The 22,797-nt window shown below is 36.9% G+C and overlaps 1 protein-coding gene across 1 annotated transcript; it reads right to left on the reverse strand.

Moving 5' to 3' along the window:
• On the reverse strand, window positions 1–22,772 carry gdap2 (ganglioside induced differentiation associated protein 2). Its single transcript, XM_079619904.1, has 14 exons — window positions 22,538–22,772; window positions 21,164–21,387; window positions 19,854–19,993; window positions 19,528–19,681; window positions 18,861–18,949; window positions 18,676–18,752; window positions 18,247–18,406; window positions 13,587–13,737; window positions 12,916–12,992; window positions 11,668–11,744; window positions 10,579–10,718; window positions 9,022–9,076; window positions 8,105–8,248; window positions 1–1,429 (listed from the first exon to the last, which is right to left on the reverse strand). Exons 2-14 carry the CDS (start codon window positions 21,358–21,360, stop codon window positions 1,388–1,390), a joined length of 1,503 nt encoding a protein of 500 aa, XP_079476030.1. The 5' UTR covers window positions 21,361–21,387; window positions 22,538–22,772; the 3' UTR covers window positions 1–1,387.
• Window positions 22,773–22,797: the final 25 nt, after the last annotated feature.

The raw sequence follows: 22,797 nt of genomic DNA on the forward strand, positions 1-22,797 counted from the left end.
AACCTCAATTTATTAAAAAAAAAATGTTGCACAACTGATGGGTTCTGGGAGATTATGCAATTATTTAAAAAATAGCCCAATTTGACAAATGATAAAACTAACCACTCTTCTTCTTTTACATGAAAAAAAAAAAATCTAGTTACAGTTTTAAATATAGCATCAAAGAAAAACACTTTTAGTTGAGACATCATTAGAAAACAAAAGGCTGCTTTTATTTGAAACCCATTTTCATATTTCATCTATAAATCTAAAAATACACTGATCATGCATTTTACAGAAAATAATTCAATAAAGACACCCATACAAAAATTAATGATAACAAAAAATTTTGATATTCCATTTATTCAAATAGTACTCTCTTCATAATCATGATTCATACGTCATACTTAATTTAAAACGGTACAAAATTTTGCACATTAATCACTGAACCGCTACAGTAAGGGCTGACTAAAACAAACCAGAATTAATAGTAGCAGACAGAATCTGCAGTATCTACAATTGCCTATTTACAATGCTTCACGTTGAGATCAGCTCTCAGGCTACGAGATTCCTTTGGTCATGCATGAAAATCAGCTTCACCAAATAAAATACAAACTGACACACTAGCGTTATTAGTATACCTAAGGTGAACCCATCAGAACACTGATGTACCATTTTGACAGGAACAGAAGAAAAGTACTGTTATTAATAGGGTAACTGAAATCTCAACAGGCCAACCTGGATGTAGAGCTTCACAAAGCAATCTTTCTGACATCACATCTGTTCAGAAAAAGAGGACAAGTTGCTTGTAGTCAAAGCTCATGAATCTGTAGTGAAGTTTGTTTAATAGCCATAAAAGTGCTTGCGACTGAAAAAAAAACAGACTCAAGATAAAAGCAAAATGCCGCTCCTTCTGGTGACTGTGCAGACATAGAATGAAATGAAACTACAACTCTGTAGATGGCAAAATATGAAGCTTTCAAATGATTGGATGGGGCATGAGACATTAAAACCAGAATTGTTTCTGCTATTCAGACATTATTCACGCAGGCACTGGTAGGTGTTTCACATTGGTACAAAATATTGGTTTTGTACGTTCGTCAAATTCAGTCTCTTCATCCGCACCACACACACCCATACCTTGTCCAAGAACAGCTTCGGTCAAGCCAGAGGTTCCTTCAATGACATTTAGGTTTGCTACAAGTCTGTGGCACGTTCAGCAGGTTTCAGAGCAGGTTGTGTTTATTCAGCATTATTGATCGACGGTCTCTCACTGTCACCGAGAAAATGTAGCAAGTCAGGAACGGCAGAGACGCACTCGATCTGGAGTTCTCGTCAAGAGTCGGGTTCATCGGGTTGAGTGTCTGCCCGGTGAAAACTCCTCAGTGCTGGGTTTATCTGACCACCATCACAGGCCTGAGGACTGAGCCGAGTAATAGGGGCTGTTAACCTGGAAGAGCAGAGAGGATATTCCTGAGCACAGTCGAGTAAAGATAAACAGTAGTAAAGGTCACGTTTGGTCACGGACTGGCTGGGAGGCAGTGATGCGCTCCAAAAAGCCAGAAGGCAAATTGGAAAATGGTTTCTTATTACCACAGCATAAGCTCAAGACACACCTACATCCTAGAGATGAAGATGACAAATACCAAGAGGTTGTATATTTACCATAGACATACAAATATCCAGTAGGCAAATATTTATGCAAGTATTTGGTAAAGGTTGTGGATATTCTGGAGAAGAATGCATGAAAGGATTTCAATAGCCAAATGAGCACTTGTGCAAAGTGATGTGCTGGGAATTAATAAGCGTCTGTTGCTACTGTATGACTCATAGCGCAGCAGATGATTCACTACCTGAAGCTGTGAGGTCAATCTAGCAGAAGTGCTTTAGGCCTTCAGGTCAAATGAATGCAAAAGGAGATTCTGCAGAGCACCGGAAATTAATAATAACCTTTTTTTTTTTGTTAAGCACAGTTGTGTGATTTTAGCTCGAATGAGGAGGTAGTTGGAGCGTTTGTGTTTTCTCCAGCTCCAGAATCGCTCAGCGCAAGGGTTTCTTTCACTTTTGAAATCTGATTTTGTACTTTTGACAATTCACACAAATGTGACCCTGGACCACAAAACCAGTCACATGGGTAAATTTTTTTGAAATTGAAATGTATACATCATATGTAAGCTGAATAAATAAGCTTTACATTGATGTATGGTTAGTTAGGATAGGACAATATTTGGCCGAGATAAAACTATTTAAAAATCTGGAATCTGAGGGTTAAAAAAAAAAAAAATCAAATCATTGAGAAAATCTCCTTTAAAGTTGTTTATTCATTTATGGTAGGAAATTTACAAAATATCTTCATGGAACATCACCTTTACTTAATAGCCAAATGATTTTTGGCATAAAAGAAAAAAATATAATTTTGACCCATACAATGTATTGTTCACTATTGCCAGAAATATACCCGTGCGACTTGTGACTGGTTTTGTGATCCAGGGTCATAAATAAAATTACGCAACTTAATCCTTCACATTATACTTTTTTTAGGTAATGAATTCAGATTTTTTTTTTTTTTAGATTCACACACAAGAAAAATCTTGCCTCATTTTAATTTGACAAAATTAACATACAAAAATGAAACAAAAAATTTTAATTAAAAAAGAATTTCTGAGTTTCATCAGAACATGCAAACATTATGTTCAAGTGCTTTATGTACCAATTTAAGTTATTTCATTAAACATTATTAGTTTTTTGTGGATTGTTTTGGAATGTGAGTGCTGCATCTCAGATTTCTGTATCTGGTCAAATGAGGAATGAGACGGCTCTTATGTAGCTTTACATCAAAGCAGGCTGGGATCATGTCTGTCCGTTCCCACTCTTGCTTTCTTCAGAAATCATGTGCAGGCCTACCGAACATATTTTAGCCTCTGAGCCAACCAGCACATTAACAATCAGCAAAAACTATTGGTAACACTTTAAAATAAAGTCATTAACTAACTATGCATTAATTAACATTGACGAATGTATTCCTAATTAAAGCATTTACCGGTATACACCTTTGTTAATGTTAGTTAATAAAAATGCAACGGTTCATTCCAAGTTATCTCAGGTCCATCAAATAATAATCAAAAATACGAAAAAGGTGTGAACATGTAAAACAATGATATAGAAATATAATAAAAGGTCAGCACACTGAAATTGCGGCTCTAAAGAGTTTATTTGCCAAACAGCGCAACATTCTGACGAGTCAGATCTTAATTTTCATGTGCCTGAAGAAGATCTGATTGGTCGAAACGTTACGCCTTTTAAACTCTTTGGAGCTGCAATTTCAGTGTGTGGAACTATTTTTTCTTCATCTATTAAATAATATGAACAGACAACATTTTTGATTTTCACAATGTATTAGTAAATGATGAAATTTAACGAACAATATTAACAAGGAAAGAATTGATTCATCTTAGTTCATGTTAACTAGTTAACAAATGGAAACTTACTGTAAAGTGTTACCAAACTATTTTACTGCTGTTGTCTGATTATAATCAATATACAATCATGCTATCCATAAAAATAACTGTAATGCAATTATTTCATGCAATTACAAGACTTTTTGCAATTTGATTATGTAATCTAGATTACGCAGCCCGTTACTACCCAACACAGTAAAGAGGTGAGAGTCCAAAATAAAAACCCTTCAGGGGCCTTTCAATGCTTTAAGGAACGTTGACTGGGTTATTTGAGGTGACTGTGGCTGGACTTTCCATGGCACTGCATCTATTCATATGGGCAGAGAGAGAACGCGGAGTGAAATTGGCATTAAAAGCTTACTCATTCTGCCATTCCCCCTCCTGCCCATTAACTTCCTGGGTAATCAAAGAATGACAGGAAACACTTGAGCAAGGTAGTCCAGGAGTGAATCCAAGGCTAAGGCATGGAGACCAAAAACACACGCTATACTGGCATAAAATAAGACGCATTAAGAGAAAATGAGTTTATCCATTCAAGTGACCAACATATTCATTCATAAAATGACCCAAAGAAAATAACCACTAGAAAGACTCCAAAGTCACAGTTTCCAGAAATAAGAAAAATACCAGAGTCCAAATGAGTCTACAAGTACAACTGTATTTCAGAGGAAAGCTTTAAAGCCTTTGGTTTCTTTCAACATAAACATTATGTGGAGTATTCCCTATTGGGATACATATCTTAGGGACCCTGTGTTTGACGATACAGAGGATTTCTGTGGAATCATCTGAAGATCTAAACTTTGAATTGACTTCATTTCCAAACACAGGATGAAAACAAAAATCCGACATACTTATTAAAGCCTGCAAACCCCCCCCCCCCCCCACTCCCCACTCCCCACTCCCCACTCCCCACTCCCCACTCTTGCTCAGCGAACAGATAAATACAGGGCGACATGCACCTGGCATGAGAAAGCCCATCCATTTAACGCATTAGTGGCATGATCGATTCTTCACAGCTGCCTCACCTTTGTGTCTTCCTTCTAGCTTTAATTTACTTTTAATCCAATGCCCTTTAAACCCAGGAACAAAACAAACGGACAAAAAAACAACAACATCTAAAATATAGAATGGACAAATCTTATATGACCATACAGTGATATATCATTTAGTTTTTCAGATTTCAAATATAAAATAAAATGGTGTGGAGTAGTTGAAACTGCAAAACTAAGAGCTAAGGAATGACTTGATGAAAAATCAACTCAATAATCCAGTCCAGTCCAGATGGATCCAATCAATGCATGGATAATGTCTGCCATTTGTGTGACAATCATTTTTATTACATTAGTGTGAGCAATTTGCTTGGATTCAACAGTGAGGTAACAAAGGAAACGCAAAATTTCAAACTGACCACAATGTTCTCCACGTGAGGGAAAAACATGCTAAGTGACACGTAATAATAGTAATGAGATTCTGCAATGCCAGATGACTACAGACATAATTTGTCTTCTGAATATTCCAGAGTTAACTAACAGATTTTTGGTTTCCACGTTTCCTTAAATATGCCACCCTGATCCCACATAGGACGTTGAGGAGTAATCTTAAGAAATAAAATGTGATGTGTTCCTTTGAGTCGGAGCGACGGCTGAGTTTCTCATGGCTGAGGTCGCTTTCAGTCTGAAGGGAAAGACTTTCCTCCACCCATACTTAGAGACTTATTTTAGCATCTCCTTTCCACAAGCCAAACACAATCCATTTCAAAACAAAAAGGACCTCATTAAGGCCTTAAAAAAAAGTAAATATTTTTATATAGCAGCTTGAGCAAAAATAAAACTGTGCTAAAGGCTGCATTTAAAGAACAGGTCATACAGGGAAACTAGTTTAAAGAATTTGCGTAAAATTGTGTCTAAAATGGGTCACAAGTTGCGCATTTCAATTACCTTAAGCACTGAGAAAATCTTTTACATGTTGAAGCTGAATAATTTTCCTAAAGATGTTTAAAAGCATCAGAAGCAACTTTTTTGACTTTGAACTGACTTTTATAAGCTCACTGTATTTAGTAGTATTGGATATTGTATTTGATTTGTATATAGTCTGTGGGAAAGCATTCAAGCAATAACTTCATTGTACTAGTACACAGGGCTATTAAACATTTATTTTGACTTGAAATTCAGACACAAAGAAAGTACAAACACAGAAATGAAGAAGCCATCATGAGGTTATACATTTCTCAAATAAAAACACATGATCCCTGGATGATTGTGCGGAGAATTTGTATTACAGAGTAGAGCCGGTTCTCTGCAAAAGTTGCCAGAGACTTAAATAATTAAAAACGCCATTTAATGAAAAGATTAACTATCTTAAAGGAGTAGGTGAAAAAAATATCAACAAGCAATGGGCACTGGAAATTTCACTCGAATTCATGAATACATAATTCAGACCGGTTTCATGAACCAGATTAAATGATAAAAGATAATGGGTGGTTGGTAAGTGTTTTAGCACCGTGCCAGCTTCCTTGGCTATTTTTCCAGACTCTGGCATGAGGAACGTAGCGGTTGTGTGCGATTCTAGAATGTCCTATTTGGCTTGGTGTATGCATGTTGAAAATAAAGATGGAACTATATTTTTTTTTTTTGCAAAGTAGGGTTAATTTCATATAGTTTGTTGTTCGTATACTGAACTGATCTCATTCATTTTGTAATTTGTTGATAATGTAAGATGCTATGGTAATTCATTTTTAATTAAAAAAAATTCTGAGGGGGCCCCCCTTTTTTTTTCAATTTAAAATCGAAACAATGCAGACTGCACACATATATGAAATGGTTGGATTTTAACACATTTACAATAAATATGTATTATTTTAGGGCTTTGGTTAATTTTGACCCGGCCGGATTTGTTACAGTTACGGGAGGAGCGGACGAGGGTTAAGGTTCTGGACCCGGTTGCATGATACCTCTTAAGTAGTCTGACTTAAGCTATCCCTGAGGGAGGAAAATTTTAAGAAATGTCTTTAATAGCGTTGCAACAAACATCTTATCCGTCACCCTTACCCAAGTGTTTATACCAAGCATTTAAAATGTCTGGCAAAATGTGGCAATGGAGAAGGGGTTGATATAGTTACGAAACCTCCCACAATAAACAGAACTTAACGGACCACTGACTTTAAAACCAGTTTACATTTACTAAACTATACAGCTGTACTACAATATTTGAGTAATGGAGATTATTAAAGGGGGTCTGACAGATGACACAGCTGTCCTAAAATTTGAGCACATTATTTCTATGAGTGTACGCACACCGGTGGCTTCCAGCTACGACATGCTCAATATCCTGCCGCGCCACTCACATTCTTTCCATTAAATTACAAGATATTTGTCCAACTCGTTGTTATTGTACTTGTGCATCAACACTTATTGTTACACTTATTATATACTAATCAATACTTTTCACTCACTGAAATGCGAATCAATTTACAACCTATATATAATGTGTTTTTTTCTGGATTTTTTGGTTGATATTCTGTCTCTATCCATTAAAATAAACCTACCATATAAATGATAGACCCTTCATTTCTTTGTAAGTGGGCGAACTTACAAAATCAGCAGGGGATCAAATAATTATTTCCCCCATTTCCCCCACATGAAAGTGGCTCTGCTTTTAGCGGTGTTCATCACCATAGTAACTTACAGTTCACGGCTAACCTGCTCCAGGACAGGTTATGTTCTGGGCAAGAGATCTCAAACTGAAATTGGAACAATCAGCTGTGAGCAAAGTTACACATCTCTGATGACTTTTTGAGAAGCTGTTTCAGACCTATACATGACAACTGCTCTCTCTCTGGATCAGTGGCAGCGTCAACACAGATTTGAATGTTCCGCTGTGATCATACTGGCTTGGGTTTAAGGTTTAATAGAACCAAATCATTGCCATTTAGGATTTAGATTGCGTCTGTAGATTGCGTCTGTCTTTAAATCGAGATCAAAATCTTTTAATGATTAATCATGCAGATCTAGTGCTGAGTGACCATTTGTTAGAGATTCAAAAACAGTAAGACGTGATTTAATATTCATCTTGATTGACTTTTAGCCAACGCCTTCTGGGTATACCGATAAAAATAACTGATCTAATTTATATTACAAAAACCCATATACAAAAACGTGTATATACAACTGTTACCCTAATATGGGACGCTTCAGGGTTATTCACTCTTGCCCAAGGAGTAGACCTTAGCTCTACGGATGGAAGGAGCGTGCCACTGTTCCTTTCATAAGCTAGTAACATGCAGATGGGTCTCAAACATAATAAAATTTCAGTCTGTTCCTCACACAAAGCTACTATATAGCTTCAGAAGACTTAGAACATAAATACAGTTGTACAGACCACTTTTATGGTGCTTCATATTCATTGTAATTACATGGAAGAGAGTAACCAAATAAAAATGTATCTTAGGTGTTCCAGAGAAGAAAGTAATTACCGGTAAGGTTTTGAATAACATTGTGAATAAATGTTGACAGAATTTAATACAGAAAGAATTAGTAAAGGTCAGATTATTACAGAGATTACACTACTCTTTTTCTAATTGTAACTGTTTATCCTCAATGGACAATTGTAGTGTGGAAAAGGTTTTTGAGGATAAGACTGAAGCGTGTGTGAAAGGACTGAATACTCACCCGCGAGTCATACTCCATGACAAAAGGAGGGATGTCGATCTGCTCAGGATGGATGCAGGTGAAGAGCTGCTGCAGGTTCTCTATGTGATGGACTTTCTCTTTAAGACCTGATACACTAAAAGTCGAGAAGAACCACGTAGAGACCTGATGGTAATCACAAATAAAAGCCTTAGATGGACAGAGATGGAACTCTCCATGAAAAGGGTACAAAACAGGACACTTCTTTAATCTCTGTATTCTTTGATTCATTGATGAATAGAAAGTTCAAAAGAACAGCATTTATTTGAAATGTAAATCTTTTAACTCTACAGGAAAATTAACTACAGAATTGGTGAAGTTGTGCAAAAAAATTATGTTTAATTGCTAAGTGCAAACTCTGCAGCTCCTAAAGCTGTTGCTGTAGTCTGTGTTTTCTGCAGTTACTCCAATGACTCATCCATAAGGCCTAAACACATTTCACACCTGGGATTGTTATAAGGCTTGAGCATTCTCTGACTGAAATGGATGCATTTTAAATTAAACAATTATTTGACACTTAATTGCCGAGGTTCCTCTACATTTGGAGTGCACAAAGCATAATCGTTGAATAATTTCGCAAATGAAAGCAAAGCCTGGCAGAGGCAACGTGCTCTCATAAGCACTTCAATTACCTGAATAGGTTCTGTGGAACACTATGGCACAATTAGTGCGGACACATCATGAATCTCAATGTGGTCTCAAAAACGCTTTTCAACATATTCAGTTACACGCAGGCGCATACACAGTCTTTCTTAGTCAATGCGAAACATGTGGAGTTGACCACCGTGAATGAGGCCATAGGCCCGTACAAGCTTGGAAAGAAAAGCTCAAAATGAGATGAACATCTAGTGCTGCCTTTAATGGACTTACATCCAAGTTGATGAATTGATTACATTTACCTTGGAGCGGAACGTCGGGTGAACGAAGTAGAAAGCCCTTAGGTTTTTCTTAAACCTGAAAGCACAAAGTAAAACCTGGTTTTAAAAACATTATCAACACATCCAACCAATTACTTATTACACAAACAGTGAATTCCTCTGGTGCACTGGGCTTTGAAATGATTATTGCCTTAACAAAAACAATAAACCCATTAGCAAGAGAGCTAAAGTGCATTTTTTAGGAACGAGCTAAAGTTGGTGAATCAAGTCCAGCCGGGGCAAGCAACGTCCAAGCCGCACGCCGTTGTCCAAAACACACAGATGAATAGAGATATGGACAGCCAAAAGCGGAGGGGTGTTCGAAAAGCGTGAGGGACGTGTCTGTCAACCTTTCCCCTTTCCCACGATGGACACAGCCCATCCAGTCCAAAACCCATGAACAGGGGGTCACAGGGAGTGATAGCATCACCTATAAATATGTCCGTGATTGCTTGCAGAACCATTATAGACTCAACCACTCTCGCTCATGAATTATGACTGTAAAACACTTTCTTAGACCAATATCTTGTAAAGATAAATAATACAATTCTGCTCTGCTCTGCTGATACCTCATAATAAATGACACGAGTCAAACTGGCCTGGCTCTCAGAGTTATGAGTCACGCTGATCTCCACCATGTACGGAAAGTGTGAGGGACTGGAGCTGGAGAGCATTTCTGCTTTTTATTTCAAGACTGTGGTTTCCTCTGCCTGCGTGCTGAGAGTGTCCCCCCGAATAAATGACGAATGCCTGACCTACCAATCACCTCCCACGGTTTTGACTTTCAACAAAGACTCGAACTCCTCTGCTAAGCCAGGAAAACCACAATCATGAGGTCTGTTCGACTAAAAGAACAAATCGCCATTCCGTGGTGCTACATCCATGTAAGTGTGGGCCTCTGGTGGTAGTTTGCTGATTTTCTCATTCGATGGATGAGAGGAGAACATTGAGACCTTAGATTTACAAGGTGTCAAAGTCATTGCAATCGCTCTCAGTGTTCTAACCTTGATAACCAGAAGCCCCCTCGAAATTTCCCAAAGTGCTCTGAGCAAAAGGAATATTATTTCACTTTCCTTAGTGAAACCAATCAACTCAGACACATTTGAGCACCAAATTAGAGTGTTTTACCTGCTGTTTCTCTGAATTATCAGAGGAAACATGATTCGTTGTGTGGATTTACTTCAAACTTCTTTCCAAGCTGGTAATAACCTACAAAAGGGTTGATCGTCTGTATATAAATCTTCATGACATTCATCGAACAGGAAGCCCAAGATATAGACATTCCCTTATGATTACCACAACATATGTGGTGTTTTGGGGTTTCAGGAGACAGTACTGTTTGGCACAAGAAGCTCATAAAAACCAAGCCAGTATTTATATGAAACTGTGATTAGCTTTTCCATGGAAGTCTGTGAGTTATGGTTTGAAAGAATACCTCAGCCAAAAACTGGGTCAAGTCATCTCGAAAACATTGTAAGTTCATAGAGAGCAGGAAACGTGTGTGGTTTGTAGTATCTCTAATGGAACAGAAATGCTTACTTGGCATCCACAATGTCATAGAGCTTTTTGAGAAAGTCCGTGTCCAGGTGGTTGTGTTCACCGGTGAGTGTGTGGAAATACACCATCACATACTCCTTCACTGTGATATGGTCCATCACGTGGATGAAATACAGCAAAGCCTAACACACAAACACACGTTAACTTAGCTATGTAAATGGGGACGTTGCATAGACTTTCATTGTTGTTATACAGTTATAAATACTAAGCTATAACCTAACCCTAATCTTACCCACTACATAAATCTTTCTGCATTTTTCTTTTTCAAACTCATCTATTTTTAACACCGTTTTTACAAATGAGTAAATCCTCAGGAGGTGGTTTTCTTAGATTTAGCTAATTTCTGGCTTTTTGTCAGATTTAGTTCACTTTTGTCTGCAAAATATGGTTATTATGTGTGTAGTGTCCATAGTATAAACAGAGCATATTAATGCAGAGAAACTGCCACAATATATTTTGGAATGCCAAATGTAAAAAAAACTTATGGAATTTTTGTTGCTAAATCTGACATAATTATTGTGTTCACAAGATTTACTTTAAGTAACAGTTCACTCGAAAATGCAGTCAACATTTACTCAACTACATGTCATTTCAATTTCTCCTTTTGTGTTCCACAGAAAAAGAAAAAAAAGAGTCATACAGGTCTGATATAAGTGGGAGTACAAAAATGACAGGATTTAAACAAAATAGTTTTTGAACAAATCCTTTAAATAAACATTTTTACATGTGCGCTCAAATTTTTCACATTTTAGACATTTGCATTTATTGTGTAGTAAATATTTAATTAGACAATCTTTAAACCGGGAAATAAATTAAAATAAACGTTTTCAGTCTAAATGCAGATCTCAAATCAAAATCTTATAAATCTAAATAAATATCTAGACCCAAACATTCTTTTAAACCCTTATGTAGGTTGACCTTTCACCTGGTTAGGCAGCATTTGTTGTTAAATCTGGCAAGTAAATATTGGGTACTATAAGATATCCTCAATACAGGGCAATTGGTCAACTCGATTTTCTCCTGCCATACATAGAACATTACAAATGAAAGTATGAGAATTTTCTCTTTTACCTTCTCCATATCAATAAGTGTAACTGGAATATTCCTGCCGACAATAACCATGACCGTTCTACCACACATATCAACACCTGAAAATGAGAAAAATGCATCATGATTCATGACAGAGCTATATTATGAAAGGATGTTTCCTCGCAGCCATTGTAAAAGGTGTCTGAGTCCCTAACCCTAAATGAGCCTCAAACGCTGTGCAGATGGTCAGGAGGGACACGGCTCCCTAGTTTTTTCCCTCTGCTGACAGCATTCTCATATTCAGCATATCTGAAGAAATGCGTTAGACATTTCAGCCTCACCCTGTTTAACGAACTCATCCTGCAGAACTGAAAGAGTTATGTATATATGTATTGAAATCAAGGTTTTGCATTTTAGTATGAGAAACATCTGGATGTGCCTAGCCATATGTTTTAATATAGTCCATCCTCACATGGCACAGTGAACATGCATGTTTAAGATACTCAGTTATATACAAGTAGTATTGCTCTGTGGTTTAAAAGAAGAAATTAAAGATTTAATTTAGCAAGACAAACAGAATGCGTACAGTCTGTGGTAAATTCACATGAAGTTTTGAACTCAGAAAGTTAGCTTTGACGCTATCGGAGGTAAGCAAAAAATAATAGATGACGATGAATATTTATCAACACAGAAACCGTTACTTTGGTGGCTATTTTTTATCCTGAAATTGTGAAACGAGAGAAATGGATTACAGAACCCCTGATGTTGAGCTCAATGAGGCAGAACAAAGGTTTCCTGCCCAGAGTGCAAACACACAGATGGAGAGAACACAAAGTCCACATGTGCATAAAGATATACAGAGATACAGCAACACAAAGAGAACATGTGACCAAACAAAGACCATTTCATACTACTACAATAACACCGACATGCATGAACTCGGCCTGTAAAAGGATTAAATATTTTAATCAAATTAATTGATATGCCATTTAACTAAATGTTTAATTTTAAGAAACTCAAAAATGCACCTTAAAACCTTGCATGAATTACAAAAAAATAAAAAACATGCTTTGCTTTTGAGAAAATCCCTTATTATGAAATGTACATATGGGTCAGAGGGCATGATTAAATTAGGTAATTCATCAATGCTATTTATTTATTTATTTAATTGACTGTACTAAAGTTATTGTGTTAAATTTCAATTAAATTAAATTACATTTCGACAGCTTTACAATTAAAGCACACATTTTTTTAAATACAAGAAAGACACTCAAAGAGAGAAAGACTGACCGGTCTGATATAGTGCCTTTAATGCTGCTATGTCTGAGAGGTCCTCTGCACGAGCTCTGCAAAGCCAGCGGTTATAGCTGTAAAGACACCCAAAACTAAGACGTCACATCTAGGTAATTTGCAGTGATGTACAAATAACAAACATACGAGTATATAGTTCTCTAATATCAATATGTCTGTAATGAAACATAAATGCTGTATATGTATATATATATATATATATATATATATATATATATATATATATATATATATATATATATATATATAGCTAAACATGGCTGACAGTTGTTAGGATGCTGTTGGTTCTGCCAAGATTTCAGTGTCTCCAACATTTGCCATGATAACCAAAGTTTCACCGTATGTAGGACAGCAAAACTGTGGTGACTTTAAAAAAGTAATTAAACATGATGGCTTTTAAAAGCTTCTTACTAGGGGTGGGTAGTATGACCAATCACATTTTGAATAATTTTATATCAGGGTTATTTCATAAAAAAAAAAAAGTATCTTAAATGTTTAACACGTCATACCGCCCAGGCCTACTTCTGTACAGTACTGTTAATAACTCCAGTATTTTCATAGAACCTAATATGGTAAATATTTGTAAGGGGTTTCGTTAAATATGGTAGTTGTAAAAGGCAACATTATAATGCAACAACAAGACATCTTACTTCCTCTGGTGCTGTTTCTGCTGAGCAGCTTCCGAAATTTGGCCCTGAAGGATGAGTTTACGCTGCTTATCCACATCCCCTTCCATACGAGCAAATGCATGATTTCCTACCAGCCCCAGATCGGATTCTAATGAATCATCCCCGGAGTCATCTGCAGAAATTAGATTAATATCAGTATTATGAACTTATTACCATGTATTCGTGCACAAAACAAAGTTCTGAATATTTAAAAATCTATGCGCCATAAAAGTGTGCTGAAGCACAAATGCATTTGCTGTGATAAAAAACAACAACACTTGGAATGAACATTACCAGGTTCAATGAGCACTACAATGTGGTACATTCCACCAGACGTGGCCTCCCACCCTCAATTAGAGCTGGGAAAGCCAAGTGGTGTGTGTGATACACAGCCAGGCAAAACATAAAAATAATCCTCATCTGTTATTCTTGTTTACATGTGTTTGCCAAATCTCCAATACGGGCCAACCTTAGACATATCTGAACAGACTTGAAAAGAAAGTCCAGTCTGAACAACAAACAAAACTTTTTCTTATTTCCTCAGCTCAACCACATGGTCACATGTCAGTCTTTATTTCTTTAGCCAGAAATGAAAGAAACATCTTTGACAGAATGGTAGAGACACTAACAGGTAAATAAGAGGATCACAGCCAAACAGTCAGCTGCTAGCAAACCTACAGTGAGACGTCATCAGGACTTATTAGACACAGATGTCTCCTGAAGATTATATTTGGCCAGAATCATTACAGTATGTTGAAGGAAAGAATAAGATTCTGTTTTTGTAATGCAACATACGGTCATTTTATCTTTGGCCTCACTGAACCAGAGAGCACCAATGCTGGCTTCGAGCTGAAATTTATTTGGATTTCAGGAGCACGTCACCGCAATGTGACATTAAACTTTGTGACAGACAATCAAAAAAGGAAATTGTAAACAATGAAATATAAATATATCCATAACACTCCAAATGAAGGAAAGGAAGATGAACGTTTTTAAAAAAAGAAAGAAAATTGGACTATAGTGTAAATACCAGAAAGCAATGAATATCATGGCATTACCATCTGAAACCATCACTGCTCCATGGTATACAGCACAGCTTTTTGCGAGGGTAATAAGAACATGAATAACAGAAAGCATAAAGACAGAAAAAATTAAATGGCCAATAAGGGAACTGGGCAGAAAAAGAAAAACTGGAGAAGGCAGATTAGGGAAGTGTGTGGTGCTTTGAGGCATGCTTTGAGACCTCTACATGGCTTCATAGACTAATCCATAAGAGCTGGGCTGCATTAGTGAAGGCCAAGTCACCTGCTGTCTTTAATATTACTCTAAGAATGACAAGCAGACCTGCATCACAATGATGAAAGGGCATGTATGAGGAAGAGATCAGCCAGATCAGTGACAGGGTGCGGCAAAGCCGGGTTACGAACATTAAAAATGTGTCCTTTAATGTCTTTCAGTAAGACTGTATAAGAACAAACACTTCTTATCCTCATAAAAAAAACTCAGCAGAGTTTTGGCCCAACCCAAGATAGCAATAAGTAACAGGACATTTATTAAATAAATCATGATAAAACAGATGTGACAAAGTTTAGTAGCATACTAAACTTTTTGTACTGCACATAATCTGCTTTAGAAAAGGCCCAACATCGAACCTTGTGGTATTCCATTCCCAAGTTTGTTGAGTAAGGGGCTTAATGTTTGGGGGCAGGTTCCGGATCACACCATCTGGGATTCATTTTGCTATAATGACCAGCTAACTAAGCATTATACCCCTTTTTATAGGTATAATAAGGCTACTTAACTAAAATATAAATACATTTTTAAAAAAATGCTATGTGCGAATAAGAGAATGCGGAGTGATGCAAGAGACATTAAACTAACAGCTTTGTAGGTTGAGTGCCTGAGAAAACCGTCATCATTCAAAACATTTGAATATAGAAGGCAAATGAATCAGGTTTTTTAAAATAAAGTGTAAACACTGTGGACCTTTAAAAACATTGTTCTGTTTCTGTTTGTTTGAGCAACCCAAAAAGCCTGAAACAGTGGCTCAACCAATGGTGTGAGTTTAGTGTTGGACTTAAGCCCAATTTATACTTCTGCGTCAAACTCACACCGTAGCTAAATCGTAGGCAGTGTGTAGCATGTGTACCCTTCGGCGTACCCCCAACGCGTAGCCTACAGCGTCTGACGCAGAAGTATCAGCCTATAATGTCTAGCTGAGCAATAGCACTTTGAAACTTTTCATTAAGTTGGGCACAATGGCACAGAAGGTACACAATTCACCCTAAACTTCATAGGAGTCAGGGAAGTCTGAAAGCTGTTGTGCCACTTCAGTATGCAGAGGCAAGTTTGGTTAAGCGATCGTGTTTGTTTAGAACTTGTCATTCGGAGTAGCTCAAGCAAACATATAGAAGCGAGACTGATAAAGCAGAATATTAAATGACCTTAACTTAGAAAAAGCTAACAGAACTTGGGCTGCCTTCCCACGTGCTGGTTTAAAGCATTCTAAGACAGGCATGAAAGTGCAGTGTTTATTGACATGGGACCTGGCTTATGTGGCCTGTTTGAGTTGGATCAACAGCTCTAGTGAGACTTGATCACCTTAACACAGCTGGCTCACAGTCCACATGATATAGGCTTGAAATAATGGCAAGCCAACAAATATACAAGTTTAATCTCCCACTAACAAATAAATATACACTTGTGTTCGGAGTGCTATGGCAAGCAAGTAAGCCAAACATACACTCAGTCTCATGTAGGCATGTTAACATTGGTGCCTATACACGCACACACTAGACGGTAGCTGTATCCACACCGGGCCTGTCAGAAAGCTGAAGATTCTGCTGCTATAGTCAGAGCACCTGTTGTGGGACAAAGAGGCTGTTCCAGCTGATCTGAACTCATGAAACACCCAGCCACAACAGGACAAGATGAATAGCCAGGAAGGAAAAAATGTCTCATTCAACAGCTAGATCTGCTGCATGCTGCTCATAATCATTAATCTATCCCACTATTGGGAGACAATTGTTTTTCCATGCTGTAAATTAAATATATTGCTGCAGAATATATTATCTGCAACAGCAAAAAAAAAAAAAAAAAAAAAAAAAAAAAAAAATCCCATTTACAGTAGGCTACTGAATGTTCTCCAAACTTTGTGGCAAACATGCTTTATTACTGGTTGTTTGTTAATCTGAAGAAATATACGAAACCATTTAAAAGTTTGGGCCAGTAAGATTTTTTAGTATGAAAGTAACAGTATTATAGAGACATTTACATTACAGACATTTAGAGTAAAGAAATTTAAAGTAAATAGAATAGAAATTAACCGATTGATACTGGTGACAAGCGCTGGTGATCGGCTGGTGAATTGGCAGATTTTCACGTGATCGGCCATGACCTGCGACCAGCCGGTCAATCTGACATATGCCGATTTTATGCCGGTCAAATGCACTAGGGCGCCGCATGATTAACATCGCGCAACATCAGCATCACAGGTGCACACGGAACGCACATGTAGGAAACCTTGTGAATTACGGCCGTTTCACACCACGAGTGGCGCATATTTTTTTTCGCCGTGTATGTTAATCAATGAGTGCATTCACACCGGGAGCAGGAGCAGCGCGTGAGCGTCAAGAGCGTCGCTTTTTCACACAAAAAGTGCACAAAATGAAAATAATTTGCATATCTAGTGTGTTTTAACAAGAACTGGAGAAGGCCATGTCAGAAAAGAAAATGAAGACTCGAACTTATTTACTAATTTAAACTTGTATTATTCAGTTTGGGTAAAAGTATACTATGTACTATGTATATATGTTTTATAAAAATATATATATACACATAGAAAATAAATATTTGTGTGTGCTGTAAAGTGGTTAGAAAAAATGACATCGGAATCGGCTAAAATCGGTATCGGCAGGTCAAAATCAATGAAAAATCGGAATCGGCCAAGAAAATTGTGTTCGGTTCATCTCTAGAAAATAGTAAATAGAAATTTCTATTTCAAACAAATGCTGTTCTTTTATTACATGTTAATTAGTACAAAAATATTACATGTTAATGTTAATATTAATAGTTTCAACATTGATAATAAGAAATGTTTCTTGAGCACCAAATCATCATATTAGAATCATTTCTGAAAGATCATGGGACACATAAAACTCGAGTAAAGCCATGATCACATAAATAATAAATAAATAAAAATTTGATATACAATCTACTGTACTTTATTGCAAAAATGAGTGTGTTTTTTTATTCAGCCGAGATGAGCCTTGGCTTAATCTATCTTTTATTGGTCACATGTCTTCACGTGATCTGAATTCGAAGGTCAAAGTTCACCAAACTTTGTAATTGGCATGTGTATGCTAAGAATGGAAGACAATGGAATGGAAAGTGTAGTGTGACCACCACTGTGTGACCAATAGCTGCTGAACATTCAGATTTTCCATCAGAGGAATAAATTACATTTTAAAATATGTTAAAACAGTTAAAGTTATTTAAAATTGTAAAATCACAATATTACTTTTTCTTTACTTTTGATCAAATAAAAACAGCCTTGGTGAGCAGAAGAGACTTCTTTCAAAAATTAAAAAGATTTTATCTGAAAGATATAAAAATGTTACATTGAACAATTATTTGAGCTCACCCTCTAGATTTCCAGGCTTTTCAGCAATGCGGATCTGTCTCTCTGGGACCACGGGCTCCCCCTCAGAATTGCCGATGTCGGCAGGGAGGAAAGGCAGACCGATTCTCTCCTCTTTCTTTGAGCGTGGGTAATACAACGGCATTAACTTCCTGTACACTGGCTGGAAAACAGAATCAATTACAAACACATCCAGAGTCAATCAATCATACATACACATACTAAACAAGCAGGAACATTTTGCAGCTGTTGAAAAGAGACGCATGAATCTCTACTGCATTATGATGTAGTTCACACTCAGCTTACAGCAGTTTCACCCACAAACACAACAAAAATCGGTCTTAAAATAAAAATTTCATAATAATACGAGAGAGCACAGTTGAGAATTAAAGGGTAGAGTCTGTTGCGTAACAGTGAAAATGAAACACACACCTCCTCAACATCCGAAACAGCAAACACCACTGTCTCAATGTTTTCACCATGGTTCTCTAGAAATCTACGAACAGTCCCTGGAAAAATAAAATGTTCACAGTTTGATAAGATCATTCTGAATTTCTTTAGAAAGGACTCACATGTGATGCACTTTATATAATACAAGACAAGTAAAAGTAAATTACTTAAAGCTATATGTGTGGCGTCCTCCAGTGGATATGCCCTTTTGACTGTGCTGACCACACACAAACCCACAGACACCATGGCATGTTCCCTGCGACAGAAACACGATCAACATACACAAAAACATGTTCTATTGACTTCAATTATACATGGTTTACATCAGTCAGTTAGTTGGTAAAAAAAGAAAGAAAAGTTTTTCCATATAGCAGCAGCAGACAGCAGTGTCTTTGATGACATGTAGTTTGCATAATAAAGCATTACTGTCATCAACACCTTCTGTTAAACTTGACAGACATTCATTCCTAAACAATAAATGAGTGGCGTTTATCTTTAGCTAAGGACCAATGGTGAGGTCAAAATCCCAAAATATTACGTACTCAGAGCTGGAATCTAAATCTTAGATCATTTCCTTTCCTCCAAAACCATAGAAGGTTTATTATTTGAATCATCAAGTATTGAACATTAAAGTAATTTTAATAAACGCATTGTTGCCATGGGAACTGCTACACCACTCAAGATGAGTTTATCCTAAAATGACTGCATTTGAACTGTTTTAGTGTCTGATCTTAGAGAATGACTGACAGAAAACTAAGCATATTTACTTCTTATAATAAAGTCAGAATATATAACATTTGACTCAAAAAAATGTGTTGCAATGATCCAGCTTACTTGGCAAACTGCATGACGTTTCTGTAACAGCTGTATAGAGAACTCTCTGCAGCTGTCCGGTACTTGGCTTTGTATTTGGGTCCAACTGTGTGAACGATAAAGCGTGCAGCCAAGTTGAAACCCTCTGTCATTTTTGCCTCACCAGTCCGACATCCTGGAAAAATATTAGCACAGCCATATCATTTACACTCCAACAAAATGATGAGATAAGATCTGTGCCAAAACTGTATAACAAACAGCACTTAATAATATTATAAGTTTAAGATCATAGTTAGATACATGACATGTAACAGTTCTTCATCTGGTAGCCAAGTAGCGCCCTCTACCTTTCAGTTTGAGTAGTTCATCCCGTAGTTCATGCCCGGCATATCTGTGGATACTGTCTGATACGGGGTTCTTGTCCGTTAGGGTCTCATTGCTGGTATTGACGATTGCAGTGCAGTTTAAAAATGCCACATCTCCATTGCTGTAAAATGAGGGGATGATATAACACAACATATAAGAACATCCAGAAAAAAATATACGGTAAGAAAAATATGAGTACAAATATAGCATATAAATAACAGTATTGTTGTATGTTGTAAACTAAAACCATTCTAAATCATTTTTGGTTACTGAAATAAAGCTGAAATTAAATGAGAAACAGACTTAAACTTAGAAAAAAATTTAAATTAAAGGCCAGGCTTCAAAAACACAGCTTAGGTTAAGATTAGTCCTTCGTTTAATTAGTACATTTAAGTAGCTTTTATAAACATGCCTTAGGAAAACATTACTGGTCTGCATCTTGAGAACAAACAAATTAGAAAGTAGAAATGTTATCTTGGAAACTAACTGAAATAAGTTCATGTTTAAGCAGCACTAAAGTTAATAAAAACTGAACTCCTAAAAATGACAAATGATCATAAAATTACTAATACTTTAAAATTAAAACTGAAATGATAAAAGCTCATAACAGTAATACATACTTAAAAGGGTATATAAATAATACTAACAACAGTGATACATAACAGTTTTTTATAATGTTATTAAGTGTGAAAATGATCACAAACAACAAAAAAGTTTTGCAGTTGCATGCAAATCCGATGAATGAAAGCATAAAGTCACTATGAACAAATCCTGCAAGCACAAACCAATGCGCACTGCTAAATTATTTTCCTGCCTGAACTTCCAGAAGGACTGGTTTTCTGAAATGGACTTCATAGAGAAGTTGCATGCAAAAAAAATTCCCCTTTCTTAGAAAAGAGAAACTATGAATTTGATCCTGCCCTAACACAGCTACATCAGTCAGAAAGCACAGCAAAAAGGACTTCTCAGATGGTTGCATGTGACTGAGCTATAAGGGGGATTTGTGCGCACGAGGGAATGACTAAAGCAGTAAAGATCTGGTGCAAATAACTGATGCAAAGAGCACACTGGGTGCAAACTGCAGAGGAATAAAAAAATATTAAATTATTAAACGATTAAACTAAGAGAGCAAAAGAAACAAGTTTGATGCTTAGGCTTTTTGGGCTAAGGCTGAAATTACAGTTAAAAAACTATTTAGCAATTTGAGCTTAAATAAATGAAGAGGTTTGTGGAGAATCTAGGAAAAACAGAAGGTTCGGGGAGTATCAATAGCAGCATAAACAACACTCACAATAGTACAATCTTGCTGTTGATGTCTTGTCTGAAAGGGAAAGGGGACGTTAAGGAGTTGACATGATTTGTCAGGTTGTCTTCCTCCTCCCTTAAGAGGTTTTCTCCATCCACCTCATCTTGGACTCCCTGAAGCTGGTCCCATGTGTAGAGGCTCTGGACCTCCACAAACTGGGAACGGGCTCCCAAGGGATCCATGATGTTGCTTCACTGACAAATTTTGAACTGAAAGACAGAGAAACTGTAGTGTGACCTCTGTCATTTTTAGCAGGCATACATACACAGATGTCAGCATCAGTTTAAACATGTAAGTGGGCGGTTACAATGACTGACTTCATTACATTTCAGGCACAGAAACGCTGTGAAATCACGTGTGATCTGAAAATTCCCTTTAGGTTAATTAAATGTTATGCAGAATTTGTACGCATTTTGATTACGTTTGGCTATTTTAATATAACTCATTAGTGGTTCTCAAGAGGCCAGGGCCCACTAGGGGGCCTCAGCAAACTACCGAGATGATTTAAAGGGATAGCTCATTTTAAAATGAAAATTCTGTCATCATTTACTCACCCTCAAGTTGTTTCAAATCTGTATGAATTTCTTTCTTCTGCTGAACACAAAGGAAGATATTTTGAAGAATGTCAGTAACCAAACAGTTATCTGGTCCCATTGACTTCCATAGTAGGAAAAAAAGTCAATGGGACGAGTTAACTGTTTGGTTACTGACATTCTTCAAAATATCTTCCTTTGTGTTCAGCAGAAGAAAGAAAGTGGGCCCTGGCCTCTTGAGAACCACTACAGTAAAAGTGTTGTGTTTTTCAAACCTAGATAAACATACCAGTTTTTAACACTCAATAACTCAACATTACAAAGAACTTAAGAAATTTCAATTAGATGTTATTAATGTTTTTTTCTTCCAAATTACAGTCACAGTGTTTAACAGAAATGACCTTTCAATCTTCCAAAATGTGACAAAAATGGGAAAAGTAGTCAGCAATCATTTCTGTGCCTGGTGTAGCAGCTGCAGTGAGAGAAGTGTAGTGTTTATAAACGTTTCAAACACAACAGAGAGGCTCTATCAGTGAAGACAGACAGGACTCCTGGAACAGATAAGGTATTCAACAGAAATGAGCAGCATGTGTAAAGGTCGAGTCCCCAAATTAGATTCCATCGACAACAACAAAGCTAGGAGTTTGTTCAAATATGTAAAAGTCTCAACTCGATTGCAATAAGCACATACAAACCACGCAGCACAATATTGCTTTAAGGAGGGTAGAAAAGGGGAACAAACACCTCATACTAATTCTAACCATATCGACTTGATGAAAATGCAACAAATTACAACCACCATCAATCACAATGTCCAGCAACCTACCAGATGTCCACTGGTGAAGCTATTCAGTCCTGCCTATTGCAAAAACAAAACCACGTTAGCTCAAATTAATCCGTCAAAAACTGAGCTGCTGATCACTGTCATCCTCATGTGCTTCCGCTTTTAAATAGACCATTGTTAAAATGTGATTTTAGCTGCTTGTGGTTAACACATTGTGTTTGCAACATTCAGCGAGTTTCCTGATCAGCTGATTCACGAGGAGAAAATTCATCACTTCCGGGATTGGAGCAAGGACAGTCGTC

Source organism: Phoxinus phoxinus (assembly GCF_949152265.1).
Source record: "Phoxinus phoxinus genome assembly, chromosome: 7".
Classification (NCBI taxonomy): domain Eukaryota; kingdom Metazoa; phylum Chordata; class Actinopteri; order Cypriniformes; family Leuciscidae; genus Phoxinus; species Phoxinus phoxinus.

Coding starts and splice junctions, on each gene's coding strand:
- gdap2 (XM_079619904.1), bottom strand. CDS start 21,360: ATGGATCCCTTGGGAGCCCGTTCCCAGTTTGTGGAGGTCCAGAGCCTC. Junction 12,993..13,586: donor CAGAAACAGCACCAGAGGAA/GTAAGATGTCTT, acceptor GTGTCTTTACAG/CTATAACCGCTGGCTTTGCA. Junction 11,745..12,915: donor AAAGGCACTATATCAGACCG/GTCAGTCTTTCT, acceptor TCTCATTTTCAG/GTGTTGATATGTGTGGTAGA.